This window comes from Fusarium musae, chromosome 6 (assembly GCF_019915245.1).
Source record: "Fusarium musae strain F31 chromosome 6, whole genome shotgun sequence".
Lineage (NCBI taxonomy): Eukaryota > Fungi > Ascomycota > Sordariomycetes > Hypocreales > Nectriaceae > Fusarium > Fusarium musae.
The window spans coordinates 1711544-1734723 of record NC_058392.1 but is presented as its reverse complement, the minus strand read 5'-3'; the positions used below and the strand labels follow the sequence as shown (position 1 = coordinate 1734723).

The window sequence follows — 23180 nt, the reverse complement described above, 5'->3', positions numbered from 1 at the left end:
ATTTATAATAATCTCTAGTTAGCTTATTAATATTATATTATATAATAGTATTAATAAAGCTTTAAGATAGTTATTAAATTATTTATATTTAAGGAAAATAAGGTTATTTATAAACTAAAGCTTATATAAAACTATACTTTTTATAATTAGTTTATAATATATAATATAGTTTTCTTTATATATTTAAAGTCTTAAATTATATATATAAGTAAAAGAGATAATATTAATATAAAATCCTTTAAATATATATATTACTAATTATTAAATCTTTTTTATTAAGTAATCCCTTAAAAGTATACTTTCTTTTATTAATAATCTTATTTAATATTATACTTAACTTTATAATATAGTTTATTTACTTAAAGGTACTTAAATTAAAGCACTTTTTATTATTAATAAGATATATAAATACTCTAAAGTCTTAAATTATATTTTTTAAAAATAAATAAGTAAAAGCTTTAAAAGCTAAAAAGATATAAAGTAGTTTCTCTTTATATTATATATTTAAATTAAAGAAAGTATTAGTATAAAAGTTATTTAAAACTTTAAGTATTATATTTATTTAAAAGCTAGCTAGAATATTATTACTTTTATTTCTAGTACTTTAATTATTTCCTTTAAGTTTTATACCTTTTTTTATAAAATATTTTTTAATTTCTTTTTATTTTAGTTTAGTTATCTTTTAATAGATAATTATATAAAGCTCTTTAAATAATAATCTTTTTATTTACTTTAATTTTTTACTTAAAAGTATATAAAGTATAATATTATATTTAATTAATTTCTATTTATAAAGTAGTTATTTATTATTTATATAATATAAGTAGTTATTTCTTTTACTTATATTAGTAATTTATATATTTTAAGTAATAAAGATAACTCTTTTTTTTTTAAATAAGTTATTTCTTATAATAGCTTAAAATTTATTTATTATATTAATAAGCTTTACTTAAGTTTTTCTTATAATTTCTTTTTTTACTTTTAAAAGCTTTAAGTATATTAAAAGCCCTTTTAAGATATTAATAATATATTTATTAAGCTTATTTTTTACTTATAGTAATTTAAAATATTATTTAATTATTTTAAAAAAGTCTATTATAGCTATATTACTTTAGACCTTATTAAGCTTATAATAAATAGTATATTTATAAAAGCTATTTTATTACTTATACTAGACTATAGGTTTTATACTTATATAGTTTACTTAATATAGTATTTTATAATACTTATTATATAATATATTAAGAACTTAAATATTACTTAAAATATAATACTTTTTAATTTCTTAAATAAGCTTCTTAAGAGGCTATTATTAATTTATATATTTTTTATTAAGCTATTATTAAATATAATTATAAGTTAGTCCTTTTACTATTTTATTTATTTAGTTTTTTAAAGCTTATTTTTTAAATAGATACTTCTTATAAAAGTAAATATTATATTTATAATTATTATTCTTAATATTAAAAAGTATAATTTAATTAAATAAAAGTTACTTTTTAAGCTCTTTATTTATATTAATAACTTCCTTTTTATATTCTTTTTAGTTTTTCTTAATTAGATAAATAAGATTATTTTTATTAATTACCTTTTTACTTAAGTCTATATATTTCTAGACTTTAAGTAATATAATATATATTTAAAGCTTAGTATACTATTTAATCTAGTTATTATTATAAAGATTTATAATATATAAATTAATATTTAATATAGTAGCTAGCTTTAATAATAGTATTATTATAGTATTTTATTTTTTATAAAAGTATTAAAAATATATTATATATTAGTCTTATATATTTAATTAAATAGTAAAGGGATTTTTATATAATAAAGTTATATAAAGGTTTTTAAAGCTTAAGTAATTTAAAGACTTAAAGAATTAAAATTTAAAAAAAATTAAAGAATTACTAAAATACTATTAATTATATAATAAAAGTTACTAGAAATTGCTTCCTATCCAGGCTTATAACTATTAAATAAAACTACTATACTATTAGCCTTATAAAATATAAGGACCCTATACAGGGCCCTAAGGTAATAGAGCTTATATTTTATATAATATACCCCCTATTTCTACTAGGCTTATTTAGTAAAATATACTTTTAGGGCTTTTTAAGACTTTTTCCTTTATAAGGGACTTTTTCTTAAGGGACTTTTTTTTTCTAAGGGACTTTTCCTGGCTCTATTTTTAAGGTAGTTTTTCTAGAGTTTAAACTTATAACCTTTACTGCAGAAGTTACAGGCTTATTAAATAAGCCTCCCGGGCTTATAACTGTTAAATAAAACCACTGTGCTATTGGCCCTATAAAATGTAAGGACCTTATACAGGGGCCTAAGGCAACAGGGCTTATATTTTGTATAACAGATGATGTCTACGGTACCTGCGTTGACGGATTGTGCTGTATTATAGAAATTTGAATGTTGTCTGACTCATTTCTAAGTTAGTAGGAGTCATGGCATAAACTCTTTTAGGGGTTCTTGGGAACATGCCACTCTCGCGTGTCTCGGGTTTGTAGAAATCAATCCTAACGATGCTTGCACTGATGCAGAGCTGATGCAGAGCTGATGAACATCATGAGTTCCACTGGTTCAGTGTAGGATCCCCTCTGTATCACTGTATGCTCGGGGGCAACTGGTGCACTCTTCCAGCTTCACTGCCAAGTCCATGAACGGACATACTAAAGCATGCTTACAGCCATGAGGCTCCAGACAGATGTTCACCAGCAAAGCTTAGAGCAAGCCTCTTCATTGACTCAATCATATGTAGCTAGGCAGGTACTTCGTCATAAAGCCAAATTTGAGGACGGACTGCTATGAAATTATGCTTGTCCCCCATCCTACGAACTCTAGAGATATCTCATTCTACCAGGCCCAGAATTTGATGTACCAAAGGTAGGACACAATCTCAAGCTACCATTGTGATACGATGAGTCTCTACTGAGCTCGTCTGGGTCAGATTTCAACGCAATACCAACGATCCTTCATAAGTTTGATATTCGTTTCATAACCTATCACAGAACCTTGTCCAACTCTAATTCGACCTGTAAAGACCCTTTTTTTTCGGCTACCTAGGTCACCTACCATCGCCACGACTCCCTCCCATCTTTGACGAGTGACGACAGAACCCCACCGAAACTCCGAAACTGGGAAGGAGCCCCGCGTCACGTCCCGCTACCTACCAAGCAACAGAACAGCAACCCCACCATACCTTACCTGCAGCAGGAACGAGTGAGCGCCTGACTAAGGTACCTACCCTACCTAACCTGGTAAGGTATTGACATCCATTCATTATCTGGCTGGCAATCTGAGGAATCTCATGATACAAGAGGTCTTTGACTTCTCACCACTTACCTACCTACTTACCTACTATAACTCAGGCCGTCTCGAGCCTCTTCACTTCCTCGGCACAACGAGCTCAGTGGTCGTGTCGACTTGCCTGTTGACTAGCCCCGCGCTGCTCTGTCTACTATCAAGTCATCAGGCACTCAAGCTGCCAAAGCTACCAACCGTACTTGAGATAGTTATCGTGAAACTTGACAACCTGCATCGCAGAGCTACAGGCACGGCAGATTATACACGTAAGCCACGACAGTATAGCCCATCATGAGCATGTTTCAGTCGGTAAGATCATTCCGCCCTGTCCCTTGAGCAAGCAGTTTCCGCCCAATTCGCACATCGTCTGTTGATAGCTCTCATGAGCTATTTACATGCCACTAGAGTAGCTCCAGCGTGCACTAATGTATTTACTGACGTCCCAGTAGAAGAAGCCGTTCTCGGCGGTAACTGTAACCGTTGAGAACCTTACCTCCGAATCCTATGAAGAGGAAGATCTCAGCGGTATCCCCGAGCTTGTCGATGTCATCACCTTACAAGCTACGGGCCCTAGTGAAGCAGCTCGAGCCATTCGAAAGAAGCTTAAATACGGAAATGTCCACCGCCAGATCCGTGCATTGGTCATTCTTGACGGTCTCATCCAGAACGCTGGTGAGAGGTTCCAGCGAACCTTTGTGGATGAGCCCTTGCTTGAACGTCTGCGTGTTTGTGGTACATCTGACCTGTCTGATGTTGCAGTGAGGAATAAGTGTAGGGAACTCTTTCGCTCATGGTCACAGTATGCTGGCAGGCCAGGTCTAGACAGTCTCGCGCGACTTCACAGGGTAAGTCATTATCGCACAATATTTCAGCACCAAATGCTCAACATTGCAGGAACTTCCCAAAAGAAAGCAAGCCGTTACACAGGAGAGATCTCGAGTCCTCCGGGAGACGGAGGAAAATCCATTTGTCGACGACGAACAAGAAGCGGCGGCAAAGGCGGCCCGTGATGCACGGAACGCTTCAGGCCCTTCGAGCTCAACCCCAGCATCTGGTTCAACATTCGGACATTCTTCTACCAAATCTTCCTTAGGGTCCAGTGCTTTCTTCGGTAGCTCTAGAGACAAGAAGAAGGAGAAAGAGAAGGACAAGGCCAAGGCCAAGGGGAAGCGGAAGCCTTTCAACCTTGAGGCCGAGAAGGAGCAAATGAAGTCTGTCATTGCTGACTCCTCCATCGCAGCAACGAACTTGATGAATGCGCTTCAAAGCATTAACCGTGAGGTGGAGCGTATTTCAGAGAACCAGACGGCAGTGGAGCGCTTTGAAGCCTGTAAGCTTCTTCGACGCAAAGTACTTCGATATGTGCGTATTCGTTAGAATTGTGAGAGAACCTGTGGACTAATCAGAAACAGGTCCATCATGTTGAGGAAGAGCAGTGGCTCGGAGGATTGCTTCATGCTAATGATGAGCTTGTCCATGCCCTCATGTCTTTCGAACAGTTCGATCGTTCGATTGACGCGGACAGTGATTCGGATGACGAACTTGCCGAGCAAGCTCATCTTTATCGAAGTAGGTGTTGACCTAGATTTTGGCAAGAATGTAGCTGACTTCTTCACAGTGGCTACGATTAAAGGCAAAGAGGCCATGGCCAAGGCTGCCTCTCAGTCTCCAACCGCCTCGCAGCCTCCAGACCTCTCCGAGCTAAACATTTCGACACCCGTTCATGCAGCTCCTCCTCGGCCACCCCCCATGTCCAAACCTCACTCAAACCCTCCCCCTCAACCCCCAAGGCCAGTTGCAGCTCCGCAAGATGAAGAGGACGAAGACGATCCTTTCGGCGATTCTCATGCACTCGAGACACCTATGCACGAGCGTGATCAGCCTAAGTGGTAGACATGGGGTCTAGAGACTACGTCAAGTCACGGCAAGCACATAGTCCTTTATAAAGCGAGCAGATACCAGCGCGATTCAGTCTGTTTCTTTATCGAATGTAAAGTCTTTTATTCATCTCCCAAAAAGTGATTTCTCCTTGAATGGACTGAACAGTCACATACAGCTGTCACCAGTACACCTGTACTAAGTCTAGGGTATGTGGAAAACGACGTGGGTGATACTGTCAAACCACAAATCTGATGTTTGATAAAAATATACGTAGTCAGTTAATTCAAAATGGTATCGATCTTTTGTTTTGTAGATTATGTTGCTCTTGTGAGAGAATTCATTAAGTAATGAGTGATGAGGGTATGTGTATGTAGTGAGATCACTCTTCCAAAGTCTGGGAAACGACCTTCTACGATGTATAACAAAGTATCTTAGAGATGGAACGATAAGTATGTAGTGGCATAAAACACATCTGTGTACTGTACTAATATCTTAACCCGAGAAACGCTCGTCCATTACCACAAAACATCCCTCCTTGAACTGGCTAAGCGTCAGGCACACACAAACTAGCCCGAGACCCCATGATATCATGTCTCGACCTTCCACATAATATGAGATCTCACTCTGACTACCGGGGTGCGCCAGCTGAAAGAACTTTAAGGAATCGCGAGTCTTATCGCCCCGAGAACTCCCAGACCGCTCTCATCCAGGACGTGGTCTGATACGGCGGTGCAGTACTGCACACTCCCCGGATATGCAACTCGTGCAGCCAGAATGCATGGATGCGGAGTGCAGGGCAGACCGTTAATCTCCACGATGCAAGCAATGGGATGCAATCGACAATCTCCCATGACCTGCCGGATCTTGCGGTCAGCAAAGCAAAACCAACTCAAGAATCACTTTGACAGAACACCACCACGCGACAGCAAGGGCAATCCGGCTGTAAAAAAGCAAAAAGAAAAGCATGCAATCGAGAACCTGCAGATCCGGTACAAACGAGAGACGGCCCGTCTTTTTGGCGAGTCTCTTATAAACCTGTCATGATCCTTACCGCACATTGACCATTGGCATCTGCCTGCCGTTAAACGGCACACAAGAAAAAGCAACGACGAGTCGTGGATGCAGATCTAGGTGTACTAAAGACGCTGGGATCCCTCGTGGGGAAGGGGGGGGGGGGGCTTGTCTTCTGTGCATTCATCAATATGGCGGTAAAAACTTGCACTTCGTCGGCCGGCAGTGACAGAGCAGCGAGGCTACAGAGTAGTTGTGAGTTGAATGCTACACTACACCAGATATCGAGATAGCACGTTCCTGAACAGTTGGCCGAAGCTTTGGTGATCGACATATCCGCCTCGCTTCCAGGTGTTGCAACGGGTAGCTTGACTTCCGATTCACAGATTGAGAAAACACATTTGGTCGGGGTGCATCGACCCTGTGGGTTTTTCGCGCAATATGGCCTGCTTGCCAGCAAAGCCAACTTGGTTGTTCATCATGCCAGGACCAGGCCATTTTGGTTATTGTCACCCATCAATGTGGTCCGGCCCCTGAGAGTACGGTCAAGCTCCGGGCTGGTTCATGCTCACGGCTCACCTCACCTCAGCTTGGTTCGCCTTGAGCGCAAGGGAACGGTGAAGGATGGGACAGACAGACTGTCGAGGACCACAAATGCGGGAACGCGCAGGCATGCGTCCATTCTCAAACCGCGCCGACGGCAATCTCAGCCCGGGCCACCAGACGAGTCTACCCACTCGTGGAGTATGCTATGCAGAGTACCTAGGTAGTTAGTTAATGAAGAGCCTCCAAGGAAATTGCAAACAGCAGCAACCCTGACAGAAATAGTCCACATGATCATGTACCTTATTGCTGATAAAAATTGGTTACCGTCTCCCCTTCATCCAGCCTCCACCGTATCAGACTTACCTAGTACAAAGAATGCGTGTTATCAGTCATTGTGGCCACGTTCAAAACTGAGTTGGTGGGTGGTGCAAGTATACAAGAGCTGATAAATATCTCATTTCTCCCGCATTTGTAGCGTCGTATTTGGGAGCATGATGAACGAGATCTGACGTGAATTACAGAAGAAAGAGGCATATGATGGCCCAATTGACTGATATCGAAAATGACCCTCGTGGCAGCCATGGGCCAAAGTCACCCCTGCATTGGCCCTGACGGGTGTTGGCGTGGTGGAGGGGGGAAAGTCTATACATTCAGCCCTGGAAGAATTGGCCGACCATCCCACGTCACCTCACCCTCTGAGGCTTGGACCTACACTGCTCCACTGTTTCTGGAAGGCTTCCATCAATTGTTTCATCGTCTGTGACGGCGAGCACGGTCCTGTGGGCTTTGCTTGGTTCAGTTCAGGGTCCACCCTGGGATGCTGCAGGACAACGGTCAGACTCCCGGTTGGTCCTGATGATACAAAGATGGAGCAGGGAGCAGAAAGCAAACTGAAATCCATGCGTTATGAAAAAGACGCACTCGATACATTCATACTGTAGATTGGCTGTAATGTACCTCAACTTACACAAAGATAACGATGGTGCGTTATTATTCACATCAAGGCAATTTGCTTTGTGTGTTGCACTCCAAGGTTGAGCCTTGATGTTTTAATGTGAATTCAAGGTTACTTTGCAGCATGCACTGCAATCTTCCAGTCGTTAGTTGCTGGGTTTATGCCGTTGCAGACGCTGTGAAATGTCGATCACCGGGTAGTTCGCGCAAATGACTGCCTCACGAACCAATGTAGGCCGAGTGATTGCACAAGTGCATACGTATAAACGCCGCTCTGTGACATAAAAAGCTCTGGCGAGATCGACGAAGGGCGTAGCGATGGATTTGCGACAGCCGAAAGCCTTGACCAGTTATATTTTTCGGCCATATGCGGGAGAAGCATTAACAAGCTTGTCGCGGCAGGCTGAGAGGATAGGCCAGAATATCATTATGATATACAGAGCGTACATATTCCCAAACTCTATTAGCCGGCCTGAGAATTACCTATGTCGTTAGCTTTGGGAAAACAAAGGCGTGCATTCTGAAACAACGCATCTTTTAACTATAATGAGAAAGGATAAGCCTCGCACCGGCGCAAAGAACGGCTTGCTCAGTAACTCACAGTATAAGCTCCAGGCACTCGTGATATTCGAAACAGATAACTAATGGAACTCACCTGCGCTAAGGAGGGGAATACAATGTCAAACTGTTTCATCTCTGCTTCGCGTCTGGCAAGGCCAGTGTCCGAGCACAAGTGCAAAAAGAAGGTATTCGTATTGCTGCCAAGTCTTGCATTTGATACACTAAAGCCACCAACCCTCTTTGGGGTCGGTGCATCGCCTTCGCCGAAAATGGCCAACGGAGGGCTGGACGAACGGACTGGAATGGAATCGCAGCTGAGCACTGAGCTCGTAGAAACTAATAAAAACCAACAGTCAAAGGCGAAGTTGTTTGAAGCCTTCATGGGTGGTGCGAGCACCATATTTCTAGAAATGTTCTATACATGGTTGGTTAGTAAGGTAGTCGAGCCGGTGAGCAAGTAAATGAGTGTAAGAGTTGGCCAAACCTAAGCCACAGGCACCACTTGATACGTATGGCCCCAGTACATCATTGGCTTGCAGTCCTCGAGGTACTCTTTGTTTGAATCTTTGCTCGGTTTGCATAGTCAATGAACTCACTGTCCGAGGATTCGATGTGTGAGCCTGCGCCGAGCCTTCATAGTTCCCGTTTGACCCGATTACTCAAGTCCGAAGCCTTTCACGAACTTACGACCACCAAGGGAGACAAACAATTGACAAATCGATCCAATAACATATCTCTCAATGTATCCTCCTCGATTGTTCATGCAGCAGGTTATCAGTCCTAGCCCCCGCGCCGGCACGGACAGGATTTCCCCGCCCAGTAAGGTCAAGTTCTGCATTTATTCACAATATAACTCAAAGGTCAAAGAAGCCAAGCGTAAATCGAGATACACTAGAAAGGATCATGAGAGTGAGAGCCGAGCCGGAGCCGCAGCCTTTGTGACATCTTGATGCCCAAGTACCTGCCGTTTTCTTTGACATACGTCTTTTGACCGTGGACCATATCCCATTCGCAATCGCTGGTGTCCAGTCTTGGAGTGCTCTGTCGATTTGTGGTATAGTTGCCGTGCTTTGATTCTCAAGTGATATCCGGTGGCTCGATATGCACTAGTCCTTAATTAGAGTCTCTGAATGAACAGCCGAATACCAGCACATTGACCAACCTACAGCATGCCTTGGTCAGCCATTGATCCCCATTCCCGTGTCAGTGTAGGTTTTGGATGGATACTGCGCCATGACTACAGCCCCCAGAGCAACCGGTCACTGACTCAATTCTAAAACTTCTGGAAAGACGCCAGAACGAATGGAAGTGATCCATGCTTCTGCAGCACGGGGCAGATTCAGATGGGGCCCCGGGAGCATGGGGCCAGGGCAAGGATTTAGTCAGGACAAGCTTGGGAGGCCGAGCGCTCTTACGAATAAGATAGACACGAGACAGATAAGATCAAATGATGGATGGATATGTATGTATCCGTACGGGCGTGGGCGTGAGCGTGAGCGTGAGTGGGAGAGCAAGATAAAGAGACCGAGTGGGATCATGGAGCGATCGGGACATACAGCAATCAATAATGGAAAGTGCGGAGGTGAATAAGGTAGACAGCCGAATTGCCAAGGTGAGGAAGGTTCATCTCATGCATGGATACCAATATGGGATAGGCTGGAACTTGGAACCATACCACGGAAGGAGTGGAGGGGTGAGGCTTTGATGGTGCCATGCTTCTTAAGGTGATGGATCGGAATGAGAAAGTAGCATCGAAGGACGGAAAGAAGCTCAGTAGAAGGATAAGATGTGTCGTGGGCGCAACGCTACGCTCGGACGTGCATTGTCACACGGCGCTAGATCCGCCTTTGCATTACCATCGTTCCAGAAGAATTCTCGAAACCTTCCTCGGTGAGCTAGCGTCATTTCCGAATGTGTGAGTAACCCATCTAATGGCCCGGTTAGTCTCGAAAAGAAGCCAACCAGAGTCTAGCAGCTGAAAGATATGCCATCCACCCCTGTCAAGTTTGATTCCCAAGTTTCTTAGTGTCTTCCATTTCCAGCTTCACTCAATTTTCTCTCTCTCTCTCTCTCTGTCTCCTGGGCTGTTGGTCCACGATACACCCCTTTCTCACTTTTGAAGTCATCATTCAAGAGCGTCATGGTGGACCTTGTCCTTTATATTGCATTAAGCTATCCCTTTTAGCATTTATGTTTTAATTATCAACTGGCATATGCGCCAGCGCCTGCATCTTGCGCACGGTATTTGCGGGGATGGTTGATTGATTGATTGATTAGGTCGTTGGAAAGGTGTCGAACAGCCACAGCACAGTGCCTTAGCACTTAGGTAACTAAACTAACCTGAGCGGTGTAAGATCATACCCGTTTGTCTTCTGGAAGGCAGATGGACCATGATGAAGCCTTCTAAAAAGCCCCCAGGTATTGACGAATCATTCGTGCCTCAGCCCACTACTTCACGCAAATCTCACACAGTACAGGGTTGCTGACTCTAACGTCTCCAAAGTTGGGAGGGGAGCACCCAGGCCACTCGCTCCATATCCGATTGGGTAGTCGTATCTAGGACAACCCCTAACCTAGAGCCCAGGAGCAACAAACATCCCACATCCATCCACGGCAGCAAGCAGACTCATGCGCATTGCATGCATTAACATGCTAATTAAGCCACGGATTATACGGCAGGGAAAGAGCGGAATAAGAAGTGACACCGCCTCAGTTGTGTACACCATTAAAAGACTGTGGAAGTAATATGCAATTGGGTGCTGATCCAAGGGCGGCCTTTGTTTGCGAAGGTTGATGGAGTGAGTGATTCGTCTCTTAGCCTCGATTGCTTGACACCATCTAGTGAAGAACAAAGAGACGATGACAGGGCTGCTAACAGCTAAACTAGACCAGGTGACCAGATATTGAGATTACATCATGTCAAGTGTACCACAGATTCAGGCAACTCTCCGACAAACGTTGAGCGGTCCTGGACCGCTTTCACCGAAATTCACAATACGCATGGCTGGAGATTAATTAGCCTCAACCAACAGCCCAGATCATATTGACGCCTATGGCGCAGGAAAACATTGTCAAATATAGTGTCAAGGGAGATGTGGGATCCCCTAGATGAGGCAAGCCACTCTAGGCGACGACAACTCGACACCGCCTGAGAGTGAGAGTGAGAGTGAGATATGGGACAGGGGAGCATGGGCACTGATGATTGAACTCTTCTGGAAGTCGACGAGATCTACCACTCAGGACAGCTGCCGCCTTGCCTGCCCCCAGCCCTGACAACCCGACATCAGCTCTGGGCACCAGCTCTGACCCGCTAGACCGCGCCCAAATTGACGGGACCCGTCTGAATTCCCCTGGGAACAGACCTGGGTTATTTTGAGGGGCGCACATGCCATGTCGACCCTGCAGGGTACAGGGAAGATTCATGACGTCGGCCCTGGTGAGTAGGGGCGGGCAAGGGAGAGTGATGCGTTGTACATTGATTAAGACCAGGGGAATCGATTTGGGGTTGAACATCAAACAGCGGGAGCTGAGTCAGATAGAGGCCTGTTCACACTCCCGAGAGAGGGGAAACAGCGCCGGACATAGGTGAGAAACAATCAATAGCAACATGTTTAGCATCACACAAACAGAAAGGTGTGGTTGAGACAGAGCGAGGCTTATACGGACCCTGTCTGCGCAGCTCATTTCTTTCATAATATCCTGTTGTTGGACTGGACATACGAGTAGACGAAAAGGGAGGTGATGGGGCGTCCACTCGCAACTCACGAAGACACGGCACGATATGTTGGCGGCCCAACTGGCATAATACAGTAAGAGAAACGAACGATACGATCGACGTCTGAGGATCACTCCAGCTGACAAGGATTGGCCTGCCTGCGAGATGCCCATTCCCTCAGCAGCGATCCCGATTATTCACGACAGATGAGGGAGGACCACAGCCTCTTTCCAATCAGCGCCGTGTAACGGCTAGAGGCTGCAAGATGTTATCCAGGGACGCTTCCACACCAGTCATTGAGTGACTATTGAATTTGTTATGGGCATTGGTGGTTGGTTGGGCGAGGCGGCGCGCTGTGGCTGGCCGGGGAATGCCCTGTATCTCAAGACGCACAGTAGGTATGCACTGTATGCTGTACATGGAGTTCAACTGCCCGGGGACGGGAGATTTCCAATTTGTGCATCGTAAAGTTGCAGCAAAACGACGGGAACCATCTCTTCCGAGGGCCAGGCACCCGCCCGCTTGAATGCTGGCAGTGGAGGTTTTTTTTTGTTTCTTTTTGCTTCGCTCCCAAGTTCTCGGGACACTCACTGTGTACTATAAATGAAGGCAGTATATGATAAAAGTTTATGGTTTGATTTGGCGCGTCTTGGGATTACACACGCAACGGCGTTTCATGTTGAGTTGAGTGAGAATGACGGCACGGCTGATGGATGTTTCCAGGGCGGAATTGAGGTTCTGGCCCTCGTTCTTTGTGACGCCTGCCGCATGCCAATCCCCGCTTGTGTAAGTTATGGGAGGGTCAAACCTCAGTAGTACCTAAAAAGGGTCAGACTTTATTATACATATATTTTCGACAAAATGGACGGTTATATTAAAAACAATAATAGCTGTTTTGAACTCTTCATATGTTGTCACTGCAACCGGAGTATGGAGAGTGAATATCCCTTCGAGGCTACAGCGTACCGTGTTTCTTTCAGAAACCTGAGGTTTGGTCTGAGTCCTAGTCTCAGCTGTTCGCCTTACTGTGCTACACCAAGCCCAGGTCACTACCAATGTAAAATTTAACAGCTCTAGCGTACTCGGTGCTAATTCATCGGCCTCGCGCGTTCTCAGCTCGCGTTCGCCCTTGATATGAAACCTCAATTTGCAGGTCATCCACTGTTACAGTTCGTCGATCCCTCGATGATTTCTTCCCGTTGTGTCGTGTCTCGAGGTCCTGCCAACCCTAGTTCTGTGCTTCGATCTATGCCACCTTGTTTCTTGCGAGATCTGGCGCACAGAGCAAACCAAACCTGCGAGATCCAGTTCTAACGAAACCCTCGAACGGCTTTCGGGTAATACTTTTCCTCTAAAAAAGAAAAGGAAAAAGAAAAGAAAGAAGAAGGAAAAAAAAAAAAAGATGGGACGGGCACCAAGCCAAAATGATCAATCGTCATTTCATTGAGACCAAGAAGAAGCATCTGTTTGTTTATTACCCCAACTGTACGTACGCATACGCATCGAGTGCTTATTATGCTCAGATGATTTCTTCTTCTTCTCTTTGTTACAATGCCCCAATACTCTAATTACAAAGACATGATTGCTTACTCGTGCCTGAACTACACCTGCACTACTGTTTCCGTTATCCTGTTCCATTGACTCTATTTCTGGCTCTTGTTTACTCTAGTTCAGGTCAGGTCTGAGAGCATCTTGGTTATGCTTTATTCTTATTTCCCCAATCCTTGTCTCTGCCCTACTATCTGGCTCATCTGATGCGCTACACGCGCTTTGCTTCGAACTGGTTGAACTTGAAGCGTTGGGTTGGGTTGGCCGCTGTAATGAGTCTGAGTCTACTTCATTCCCGCTACCGCTATTCACGCCCTCATTCAGGTCCGCTACCCCTGTCACCCTCCAACCCCTGCCCGGGAGTGCGCCGTAATTTATTTTGTAGACCCCCCCCTCCACTAATTGCCCCCCATAGGGAATCCACTTTCACTTCCCCTTCACCCTCCCACTTTCAAATCCCGGAGCTGCCTTTGCCTTTGCCTTTCTTTGCCTGCCTTCGCCTTGTCACGTCCCGCCATAGGGACCCATCCTGGAACCTGACATAAAGACTTGGCCCCTACCTGGCCCTCGATCATCGCATCAACTCCTTTGGTCTATTTTATCTATCTCCCGTTCCCGTCTTTCGTTGTGTTTTGGTCCTCATACGTCCTGGCGATTGATATCCCGCTCTACTATCTTTCACATCCTCTCCTCTTTAAGAACCATCTGTTCCCCCCAGTTGACCCTTTAACGGTACCTGCGTCTAGACTACTGGCCTTCAGCTGTGAACAGACCACCTCCTGATCCCTTCTTTCATCGCATCGCGCCTGTGAACGACTACATCTCATCAGCTATCGTGTGTTGATACAGTGCAAATTGAACTTGAAAACTTGCAAGAGTCTTCTGTTCTGTTGACTTATCATTACCGACCGCCCGATCGACAGTGCATCACTTTGTGGAGGGTACAGAAAAAAAATTTAACCATTTTTGCCTAACCCCTGTGGTCCTCGGTTCTTCCACCTTACGCATACACCACGCGCGTTTCTTCGACGCTCCAACTACACAAAACTTCGTCGCCGCCCAAAACCGAAAATCCGACAACGAAATCCTGTCGCCGGCCGACCTCTGTCCTCCCGCTTCGACCGAACCCGCATCGAAAAGCGGTCTGCAAGATTTCCCGTCCACTTGTCAGTGCGAGCATACACGTCACTTGCAAACAAACAAACGCGGAAAGGTGAGTCGCATAAGTTGTTTTTCGGGACCTGACACTCGGCGGATCTTGGATACCGATGATGCCCTCTCTGTGCGACTGGTTGGACCTAAGCATGCTGTTGCATTCGCTTACCCATCTGCCGGTCTCTTCGGGATGTCGTTGTTTGTATTGACACCTCGAGCATCAAACATGGCCCGCTATCATATCAAGACTAAGTAACTAACGTGCATCTTCGCAGCCAACGTCAGCTTGACCGCCTTCCTGCTGTGATCCGTCACTTGTGAGCGCCCTCGCACACCCTTCCCCAAACGCGCCACGTCTTCAGCTGGCAATTCCCGCCATATTGAAGATGAGCGGCATGCGATCACCAGCTCCTACGGAGGTTATGGACATCACCAACATGCTCAATAACAAAGGTCAAATGCAACAACTTACTTCCGGTCTCCTCGATCACCAACAATACCAACACGCCTTCGTTAAGCACGAATCCGGTATGGAGCGATCAGCCTCTCCTCACGGCTCTGAGCACTCGCAATACTCCAACCCTCACAGCATCGCCCGAGCCTACCCATCGCCATCCACGATGCAAGCGCCGATGCATATGCCGAACCCTATGTCCGCCGCCATGACAATGCAAGGCTATCCCGAGATGCCCAACATGGGAGGCATGCCTCACATGCACATGCAACAGATGCCTCAACAACCCCCGCCCCCTCCCCAGCAGCCCATCAAGGCCTATCCTTGCAGTACCTGTGGCAAGGGATTCGCTCGACGCAGTGATCTTGCTCGCCACGGTAAGTGAACATGAATGCTGAGAGACTGACTGGCAATGCTAATGTGTCCCAGAGCGCATTCACAGCGGAGTTCGACCCCATGTTTGCGACTGGCCCCAATGTGGAAAGCAATTTATTCAAAGATCTGCCTTGACTGTGCATCAGCGCGTGCATACTGGAGAGAAGCCTCACCACTGCGAGACTTGCGCAAAGGTTAGTACCCAAAACTCTGGTATTTGTGACAGTCGCTGACCAAATACAGCCCTTCAGTGACAGCAGCTCCCTGGCCCGACACCGCAGGACTCATTCTGGGAAGCGTCCCTACAAATGTCCCTACGCTGATTGTCAGAAGACATTCACTCGCCGCACCACCCTCACCCGCCATCAGAACCACCACAGCGGTACTATCGAGGAGGCTGCCGCTGCGACCGCTGCCGCTCTTGCTGCGTCCAAGTCGAAGGGCTTGTCACAGACTCGGTCTGAAAGCGACCACATGTCTAACCACGGCTCGCCCTTGACGACTCCTTCTCCTAGTCAGCGAACTATGTCTATGTCGCCCAGTGTCGATCTGTCTGGTAACAACAGCATCCCCCGTCACCCTGGTGACTTTCAGTACCTGTCACAGAATGGTTCTCTGCCCATGCACATGCGTGTTGGCAGCCCTACCTCCACCTCGTCTGGCGGTTTCAATATGATGCGACCTACCTCGCATCCCACTAGCTATGGCCCTCCTCCTACTCTGGAGCCTAACCTGGATAACAGCCAGGGTACGCCCAGCAGCAATGGTGGAAGCCCTCACATGACCAATGTTGGCTGGCAGTCTCCCTCGCACATGGCGTCGCCCTCGCAGAACAACGCCAGCTATGTTTACCCTGACCCCGCGGATGCGTATCCTGCCAACCAAGCCATGAATCAAATGTATTACAGTGCCGCTGCGCACATGCGCCGACCCCAGAGCACTGAACCTGGACTGGTACACATGGCTTAGTCAGACATATTGCCAGATTCTGAGCTTGAGCAATGCTCAAGGTCGTCTTTCTTGTGATGATCAGGAGTGAGCTCACTGATACCCTGTATTATTCAAGCTGTGCCCGAGTCGGGCACGAAGATTATGGCGGCGTTAATTCCTTCTGGACTGGATTCCCATACTCATACCCCTTCACCTGAGCTTGCCACAGCTGACGACAAGTTGTGTGCATGTCTTGGTCTAATATCAACCCCCCCCACAACACACATCACTCTCCCGTCTAATAGGCGGGCTCGCTCCTAGATGGAGCATGCTCTGAACGTTGATTTCTGCACTGTTTCGTGTTTTTCATGCTTTATCGATTCCCCCATCTCTCGTACATTATGGATGCTTTTTCGTTTTCTTTGTTCTAGTATCAAATAGACTGGCGGATGGGCAATGTGATGAACGACGGACAGGACATTGCATTTGTCTGCATAACGCAAACATAGGACGGGAGTTACACTGGAACATTTGCTTGTTTTTTCTTCTTTCTCTTCTGAGCATATCAGAGGCAAAGACAACAGGCATTATGGGAAGCACAAGACGCTGGCATGTTTGTGTATTACTATGTAGACTTGGACTCGGGGACTGGCAACCAACATAGACTTGCTTTCTGATGCGATGAATATATTACTACACTCAACAAACCCGAATATCAGCCCGCATATGACTAGTCTATGTTGTGACACCCACACATAGACATGCTCTAGAACCAGAACATCAGCTATCGGTTGATATATCGGTCAGCCGCGGCCGATGTCCTTCGGCAATTATTGCCAACTGATATGTACCTCTCAATTGAGCCGCATGGATAAACATCTGGCGTTTCACTGCCCAGAGAGATCGACAAGTCACCCCTCGTCTTAATCCGTGCTGTCAGGCCCAAAAACCTCCATGACGTCTATCACGTAGAACAAAGCCTCCACGAGCACGCGACTGTCAAGCCCAGCGACCGGTCTAGACTTTTCTAAGACCATAAATTTCAGCTAAGAAGCTGAAACCACGCCATTTTGAAATAAGAAAAGAAACAAACACAATAAAAAGCGAAAAAGCGAGAAAGCCTCTCCCCCCTGCCTAATTCCCGGTAGTGCAGACTAGACCCCCGCAGAACGGCGATTTTCTGATTATTCATCGCAGACATATTCAATATTCAACGACAGGCCACGAGGGGCGGCATAGATGCCTGGATCTGCCAATCGGGCAGCCCTGACGCCGGCTGAGCTGGAGTTTCATCATGTACGAGAGGGCTTGGATGGAAGATGTTTGGCTAAAGCCCTGGTCCCTGGAGGGCAAAATGTGAGATTTCATAATACAGGACGGACGGGGAGGAAGTGCTCCGTTCATATATATAAGTATCTTGGGTTGCTTGCTTTGCAGATCGACAAGGGCTTTCTCACTAATTAAAGTGTGACGGTATTCAACGGTTTTTAACTTTTGGTGTTGGCGTCCATCTTTACTTATACGCCCTGACTACTTGAACGCTCTACAAACAGAGATTCTTCCGTTTTCTTTTCTAGCACTCCCTCTTCACTTTCAACCATGCTTATTGACATCGTCATCCATGGAGACATTCTATGTCCGTGGTGCTTTCTCCAGAAAAAGACTCTCGAGGATGCCATGGAACGATATCAAGCACTCCACCCAGAAGTTGAATTCGATGTCACATGGAAGCCCTTTCTGCTGTACCCCACGCTACGAAGAGGTAATTCTACCCTGCCTCTACATCTCGCTGTTATTCTAACCCTTCCTAGGTGACAAGCGTGCTCTCTATGAAAAGCTCATGTCCCCAGAGAAGCTTCGTCTTTTCACTTCTCGACTCCAAACAGCCGGTGCTCGTTACGGCATCGAATTCTCCGTGACTGGCAAGACAGGGCCTTCACAGCCTGCCCATCGACTTGTGGCCTTGACCCTTGAAACTCGCGGAGCAAATGTCCAGTCTGCGTTTCTTGACGCTCTGTTCCGTGGTCACTTCGAAAATGGGGCTGACATTGCCGACGAAGCCTGGTTGATGCACGTAGGCCGAACAGAGGCCAAACTCGAAGATTCTGATATGAGAGCCGCGCTTCTAGGGCCTGGTCTGGGAAAAACGCTCGAGGACGAGGTCAGAACTGCTGCCATAGCGGGTGTAGAAGCCGTGCCTTGCGTTACGGTCCAGAAGAAGTATCGAGTTGGGGGGTATCAAGAGTCAGACATCTTTGAGAGCCTGTTTGACAAGATACGGCGGGAGAACAGGTAAAGACAAATCAATGTGGGGACAAAGGGCATGGAAAGTGAGAGATACACAATTGGGATTAAAGGCTTGTCACGTACTACGGCAAATGGCGACTGGAGTTTTGTATATTGAACAATGCTGTTGATTGAATAATTCAAAACATGCCGCTGCCTTGTTCCCTAGGTCTACCCGACTATGCCCGTCTCATAATGCCCTTTGTCTTTTTTGTTTGACCATAATCTCAATGGGGTCCTTTATCGCCAAACGCCAAATAAAAATCAAACCAAATCAAATGTTTCGTTCGTCCCTTGAGTCACGAGCTCATCACCCTAACGCCCTGAAATGAAAACAATTATGATACACGCGTTCCCTATCGTCGCATGCCACTGTAGTCTTGCATGAGATGCGCCATGTGCACGTTGGTAGCCTTGCCGATCCTGTTGCCCTTGCGACGTTTCTGAGCCTTGGGCTTGTTGGCCAGTCCATCCTTCGCCTTGCGAGGATCCTCGCTTGTAGGCTTTTGACCGACGCTCGTAAGCTTACGGTGCATCTCCTCGAGGGGTGGTAGTTGCACACGCTGCCACATGCTCTGGAACTCTGGCTGGACCTCGTGATGCAGCGAGGGATCGTTGGGCCAAACGTATCGCGGGATGTTATCCTTTTTGGTACGCACCACCAAGATTTTGTGCTGACGCTCGAGGGCTGATATTGTGTCTTCGCAGTCGGGCCAGCCGTCCTTGAGATCCTTCACTGACACACCTGAAGCGTCTGTCTTGGCTTGAAGATGAGCGAGAAGGCTGGTTGAGTCCTTGACTCCGGGAATGATAGGTCGGTGGACATAAGTGCCAGTCTTCCAGGTCTGTTCGCTCAGGTTTGCATCAGGCTTCCACTCTACACGAGGGTGCCCTCGCAAACCTTCAGCAAGTTGTCGCTTGTGCTCATCGTCAAAATTCCGCAAACTCAGATGGTCGATAATATCCGTGATGGTCTTTGCGTCGCCCTTCTTTTTTAGGTAATCGACAGCATAGGTCATTTGCGTCTTGACCCCAGCACCATAGCCTGTGAGTTGCGGCTGAGAGTAGGGCACCTCGGGGCCAGCATCTCGTTTTCGCTTGGAAGTAGGAGTATTTGGATCGGAGGCTGCTGAAGGAGATGGTGAGGGAGGAGCAAGCGAAGGGACGGCGAGAGATGAAGCCTTGTTTGTTGATGGATTTGAGATCTTTGTCGCGGCTGCTGAGAGGGTCCCCTTGAAAGCATTTGCCTGCCTTTCGAAATAGGACGACATGATGATCTACGAAAAAAGAATGTACTCTCTGCGGATCGGAGATGAAGATCGAGAGGTTGCGCTTGTATTGTAGGGGATTGGTGTCAAGGAGAGACGGCCAGGGCGGACAGCGAAGAACAAAGGAACAAGGAAAAAAGAAGATGGGGGTTGAGGTTGCGTGAAGTGAGCTTGAATTTTGGATTGACGTTGATCCGGCGAGGCTGATGTTCACGTTAGTGTGGCGCTAGGTACCAGCAGTGACCACCTCAGGGCGGGGGGTGCACTACCGTACTGTGGTTGTGCTACTAACCTCCACTGACTGTACAATCGATCGATTAGTATCCAAAATAAGGCGCAATGTGTGAGTACAGAGTGTGTGCTTGTAAGAGGAAAAAACATATTGGCCAGTTCATGGACATTGAACGCATATTTATATTTGCTTGAATGGGACGTACAGTCATAGGCAACTGATATCAAACTCTCTCCTTATACGTGGTGGCGAAACGAGGTCTATTGAGAAGTTTGTTTCCGTCACAATTCTCAGGCAAAAAACTATAGATTAATTCTGAGAAACGTAGCATCAGTCACCATTGGTCAAGATGTTGTAATATATACTTGTCGGCCGCAAGCTTAAGCTTTAATCAGCTCAAGTTTCGACCTGTTTCTCGATAACCATGAATCCTAATTTTAGTCATATCCTTGGAAAAGAGTAACTCCATTTTAGCTTTTCAAATCTGTAGAATCCCATAGGTGAAGAGGTCGACGTACGGTTAAAGAACCATACAAAGGCCACTCCGTGAGAACTTAGTATCTTGTAGAGTTTAACCACGAAAGGGTAATGGAGAAAATATTCATAACCAGTCATTGATCAAAACAGTGATATATATTTACTTTACTTGATTGCCGCAAGATTTGTCACCTCCATTGCTCAATGCATGTCCCGCGCTCATGCAACACCGTGGCCCATGAGACGAGATGGCCGAGTCGTCTGTCTGACTGCGCATGAGTCGCGCCTCGCAAATGGGTCTCGTCTGCGCTTCGCTTCGCTGCGATCCTTATCTTTCTTCCCGGGTTTCGGTCGCCCTTCCCGATCCACTCTTCCGTCCACCCCCAACAAAAAAAGTAAAATCCCGAAAATCGGGACTGGCATGGGCTTTGACATTAGTGAATTCGCCGCTGCCCACTGTTCTCATCATGTCCAAGCCGGGGTAAACTGCATTTAGTAGCTGCGCGCCCGCCGTCTATCACCGACCTCTGTTCAGGCCAAAGTAAACTCCCAATGCATAGTTGCCCTTAGACAAACATCTGCATTGATGCCGTAGCGAAATCCAAAGAACACCATTTTTTTCTCTATCCTCATTCATGCGATGCGATTGATATGAGGCGCTTATGCGGAGGCTTGGCCTTGAGCCTCTTGCTGCTTCTGGAGATAGTTGTAGGCAACGTAGGCGATGAAACCAACGGCGACAACAATGGCGTATGTGTTCAAGCTGGAGCCGGCGGGATCAGACTTGCCACTTCCCTGGTTCGAGTTGGCGATTTGGCGCTTGGGGCCCTCGTCACCAGGCTGCAATAACACATGTTAGCGTTTGGTCCATCGAGATTGAGGGTTCTGCTAGGTACTCACCAGACGCTTGAGCTCACCGACGAGAAGACCGTCGAGAACCTCTCGGGCCTCGTCACTGTGGCCAACATCCTCGAAAGCCTCGGTGGCATCCTGACCGGCAACGTCGAGCATGACCTCCTCACCACCGCTAAGTCGATGTTAGTATCCTGAGCAACGATTGCGTCACGTAGCGCAGAATCGTAGCAATAGAACGTACGGGTGCTCGTCGAGGAACTTGGTGCAGTCGTAGACCTTGTCGTGAACAACCATGTAGATGTCGCTGGAGGTGTTGTGCTCAGCAACATCCTGCATGGTGAACTCCTTCTTCGCGGACATGATTGCGGTGTGGATGTGACGGGTCGTGAAGAGAATTGGGGGTTCTGGTCTTGTCCGAGGGCTGTCGTCGCACAAGTGCTTGGTGGGATTGGGATTGTAGGAGGATGGAAGTGGAAGAATGGAAGAGAAGAAAGGAGGAGAGAAGAATGGAAAGTCACAAGCAACGCAACTGGACGGAACCTAGCCCAAGTTAACAGCTAAATTAATTTAGGTCCCCTGTTTCTAGGTGGCCTTCTGGAGATTTGGCGGCGGCCACTCTTCCTAGGGGCCCATAGGTGCTGGTGGAGGTAGGTAGATGGAGTAAAGTACTGCCCCACACAGATTCTACTTGTATGTACTTGATACATGATCCTGATCCTGATCCTTTCCATTGCGGCGTCTTACCTTCTATTGTTTGTTTCCATCTATTCTGATTCCTCGGAAGGTCATCGGAAAGGAAGTCGACCGAAATCGTCCCGTGCTACCGGATTCTGGGGGTCCAATTGTGTCCGTTTAGATCACCTACTACTACTTCTCTCTTTATGATCATTTTCGGCACATTTCCCTCCTGTTAACATGTGCCTTTTGCTCCTCACAACCTTATCATCCAGGCCACGACTGGTAGTGAAGTCTACCTCAACCTCAACCTCACCCACTTGAAGTTCCTGGTACGATTCGGTGTCCCAACATCCGGACCCATCCCCTATAAGGCCCGTCGCCGAGGGTACTTTTGAGCCAATCGCAGCCATCAAAATTACCGTAGCTAATCTCTGATTCGTCGCTTTTTCTCAACCCCAGCCTTACCAACCTAAGTAATTTGTACGGTTGCTCAGAGGCCCAAGAACCGTGGGCTAGCACAATTCCTTTCTTTGATTCCGTTTGTTTGCTGGCATCCATACGAATACGGTGATTTCTCCCCGCCCCAGCTTCAATACCACTTCACCGTCATTTTGAACGGCGGGTTCCATTGCTCTTCATACCCAACGTGGTATGATTCTTTATGTCAATGATCAAATTGTGGTGATCCAATCCGAAAGGCATCGGATAGTTATTACTCAAACTTCCGATCTCTTCCGTGAAGGACAGATTGGCAATAGGTAGGCTACAAAACAGTTATCGATACCAGATCTGCCCCTCCAAACCCATAGATGATCTCCCCCCGCATCTTAAAATCTACAGGCAAACATCACCGGTACATACCTAAAACACGGACCTATCCTCCGTCTACCGCGGGGTTATGTCACTGTCACAAGTCACGCTCTGGGAGGAAATTACCCTTTC

General features: G+C 46.2%; 5 protein-coding genes across 5 annotated transcripts; 3 read left to right on the top strand and 2 right to left on the bottom strand.

Moving 5' to 3' along the window:
• Positions 1-3603: 3603 nt before the first annotated feature.
• Positions 3604-5205, top strand: J7337_008400 (uncharacterized protein; the record flags this gene model as incomplete). The annotated part of the gene is made up of 5 exons (XM_044826019.1): positions 3604-3621; positions 3762-4157; positions 4207-4674; positions 4725-4881; positions 4931-5205. 5 exons carry the CDS (start codon positions 3604-3606, stop codon positions 5203-5205), a joined length of 1314 nt encoding a protein of 437 aa, XP_044678936.1.
• Positions 5206-15069: 9864 nt separating this feature from the next.
• J7337_008399 (uncharacterized protein) lies at positions 15070-16481 on the top strand (the record flags this gene model as incomplete). The annotated part of the gene is made up of 3 exons (XM_044826018.1): positions 15070-15514; positions 15567-15706; positions 15756-16481. The coding sequence occupies 3 exons, from the start codon at positions 15070-15072 to the stop codon at positions 16479-16481; spliced, it is 1311 nt and encodes a 436-aa protein (XP_044678935.1).
• Positions 16482-18041: 1560 nt separating this feature from the next.
• Positions 18042-18738, top strand: J7337_008398 (uncharacterized protein; the record flags this gene model as incomplete). Its single annotated transcript, XM_044826017.1, has 2 exons — positions 18042-18204; positions 18254-18738. 2 exons carry the CDS (start codon positions 18042-18044, stop codon positions 18736-18738), a joined length of 648 nt encoding a protein of 215 aa, XP_044678934.1.
• A 346-nt stretch (positions 18739-19084) lies between these two features.
• Positions 19085-19999, bottom strand: J7337_008397 (uncharacterized protein; the record flags this gene model as incomplete). Its single annotated transcript, XM_044826016.1, has 1 exon — positions 19085-19999. The coding sequence occupies one exon, from the start codon at positions 19997-19999 to the stop codon at positions 19085-19087; it is 915 nt and encodes a 304-aa protein (XP_044678933.1).
• Positions 20000-21365: 1366 nt separating this feature from the next.
• Positions 21366-21920, bottom strand: J7337_008396 (uncharacterized protein; the record flags this gene model as incomplete). Its single annotated transcript, XM_044826015.1, has 3 exons — positions 21366-21545; positions 21606-21732; positions 21802-21920. The coding sequence occupies 3 exons, from the start codon at positions 21918-21920 to the stop codon at positions 21366-21368; spliced, it is 426 nt and encodes a 141-aa protein (XP_044678932.1).
• Between the last annotated feature and the right edge of the window lie 1260 nt (positions 21921-23180).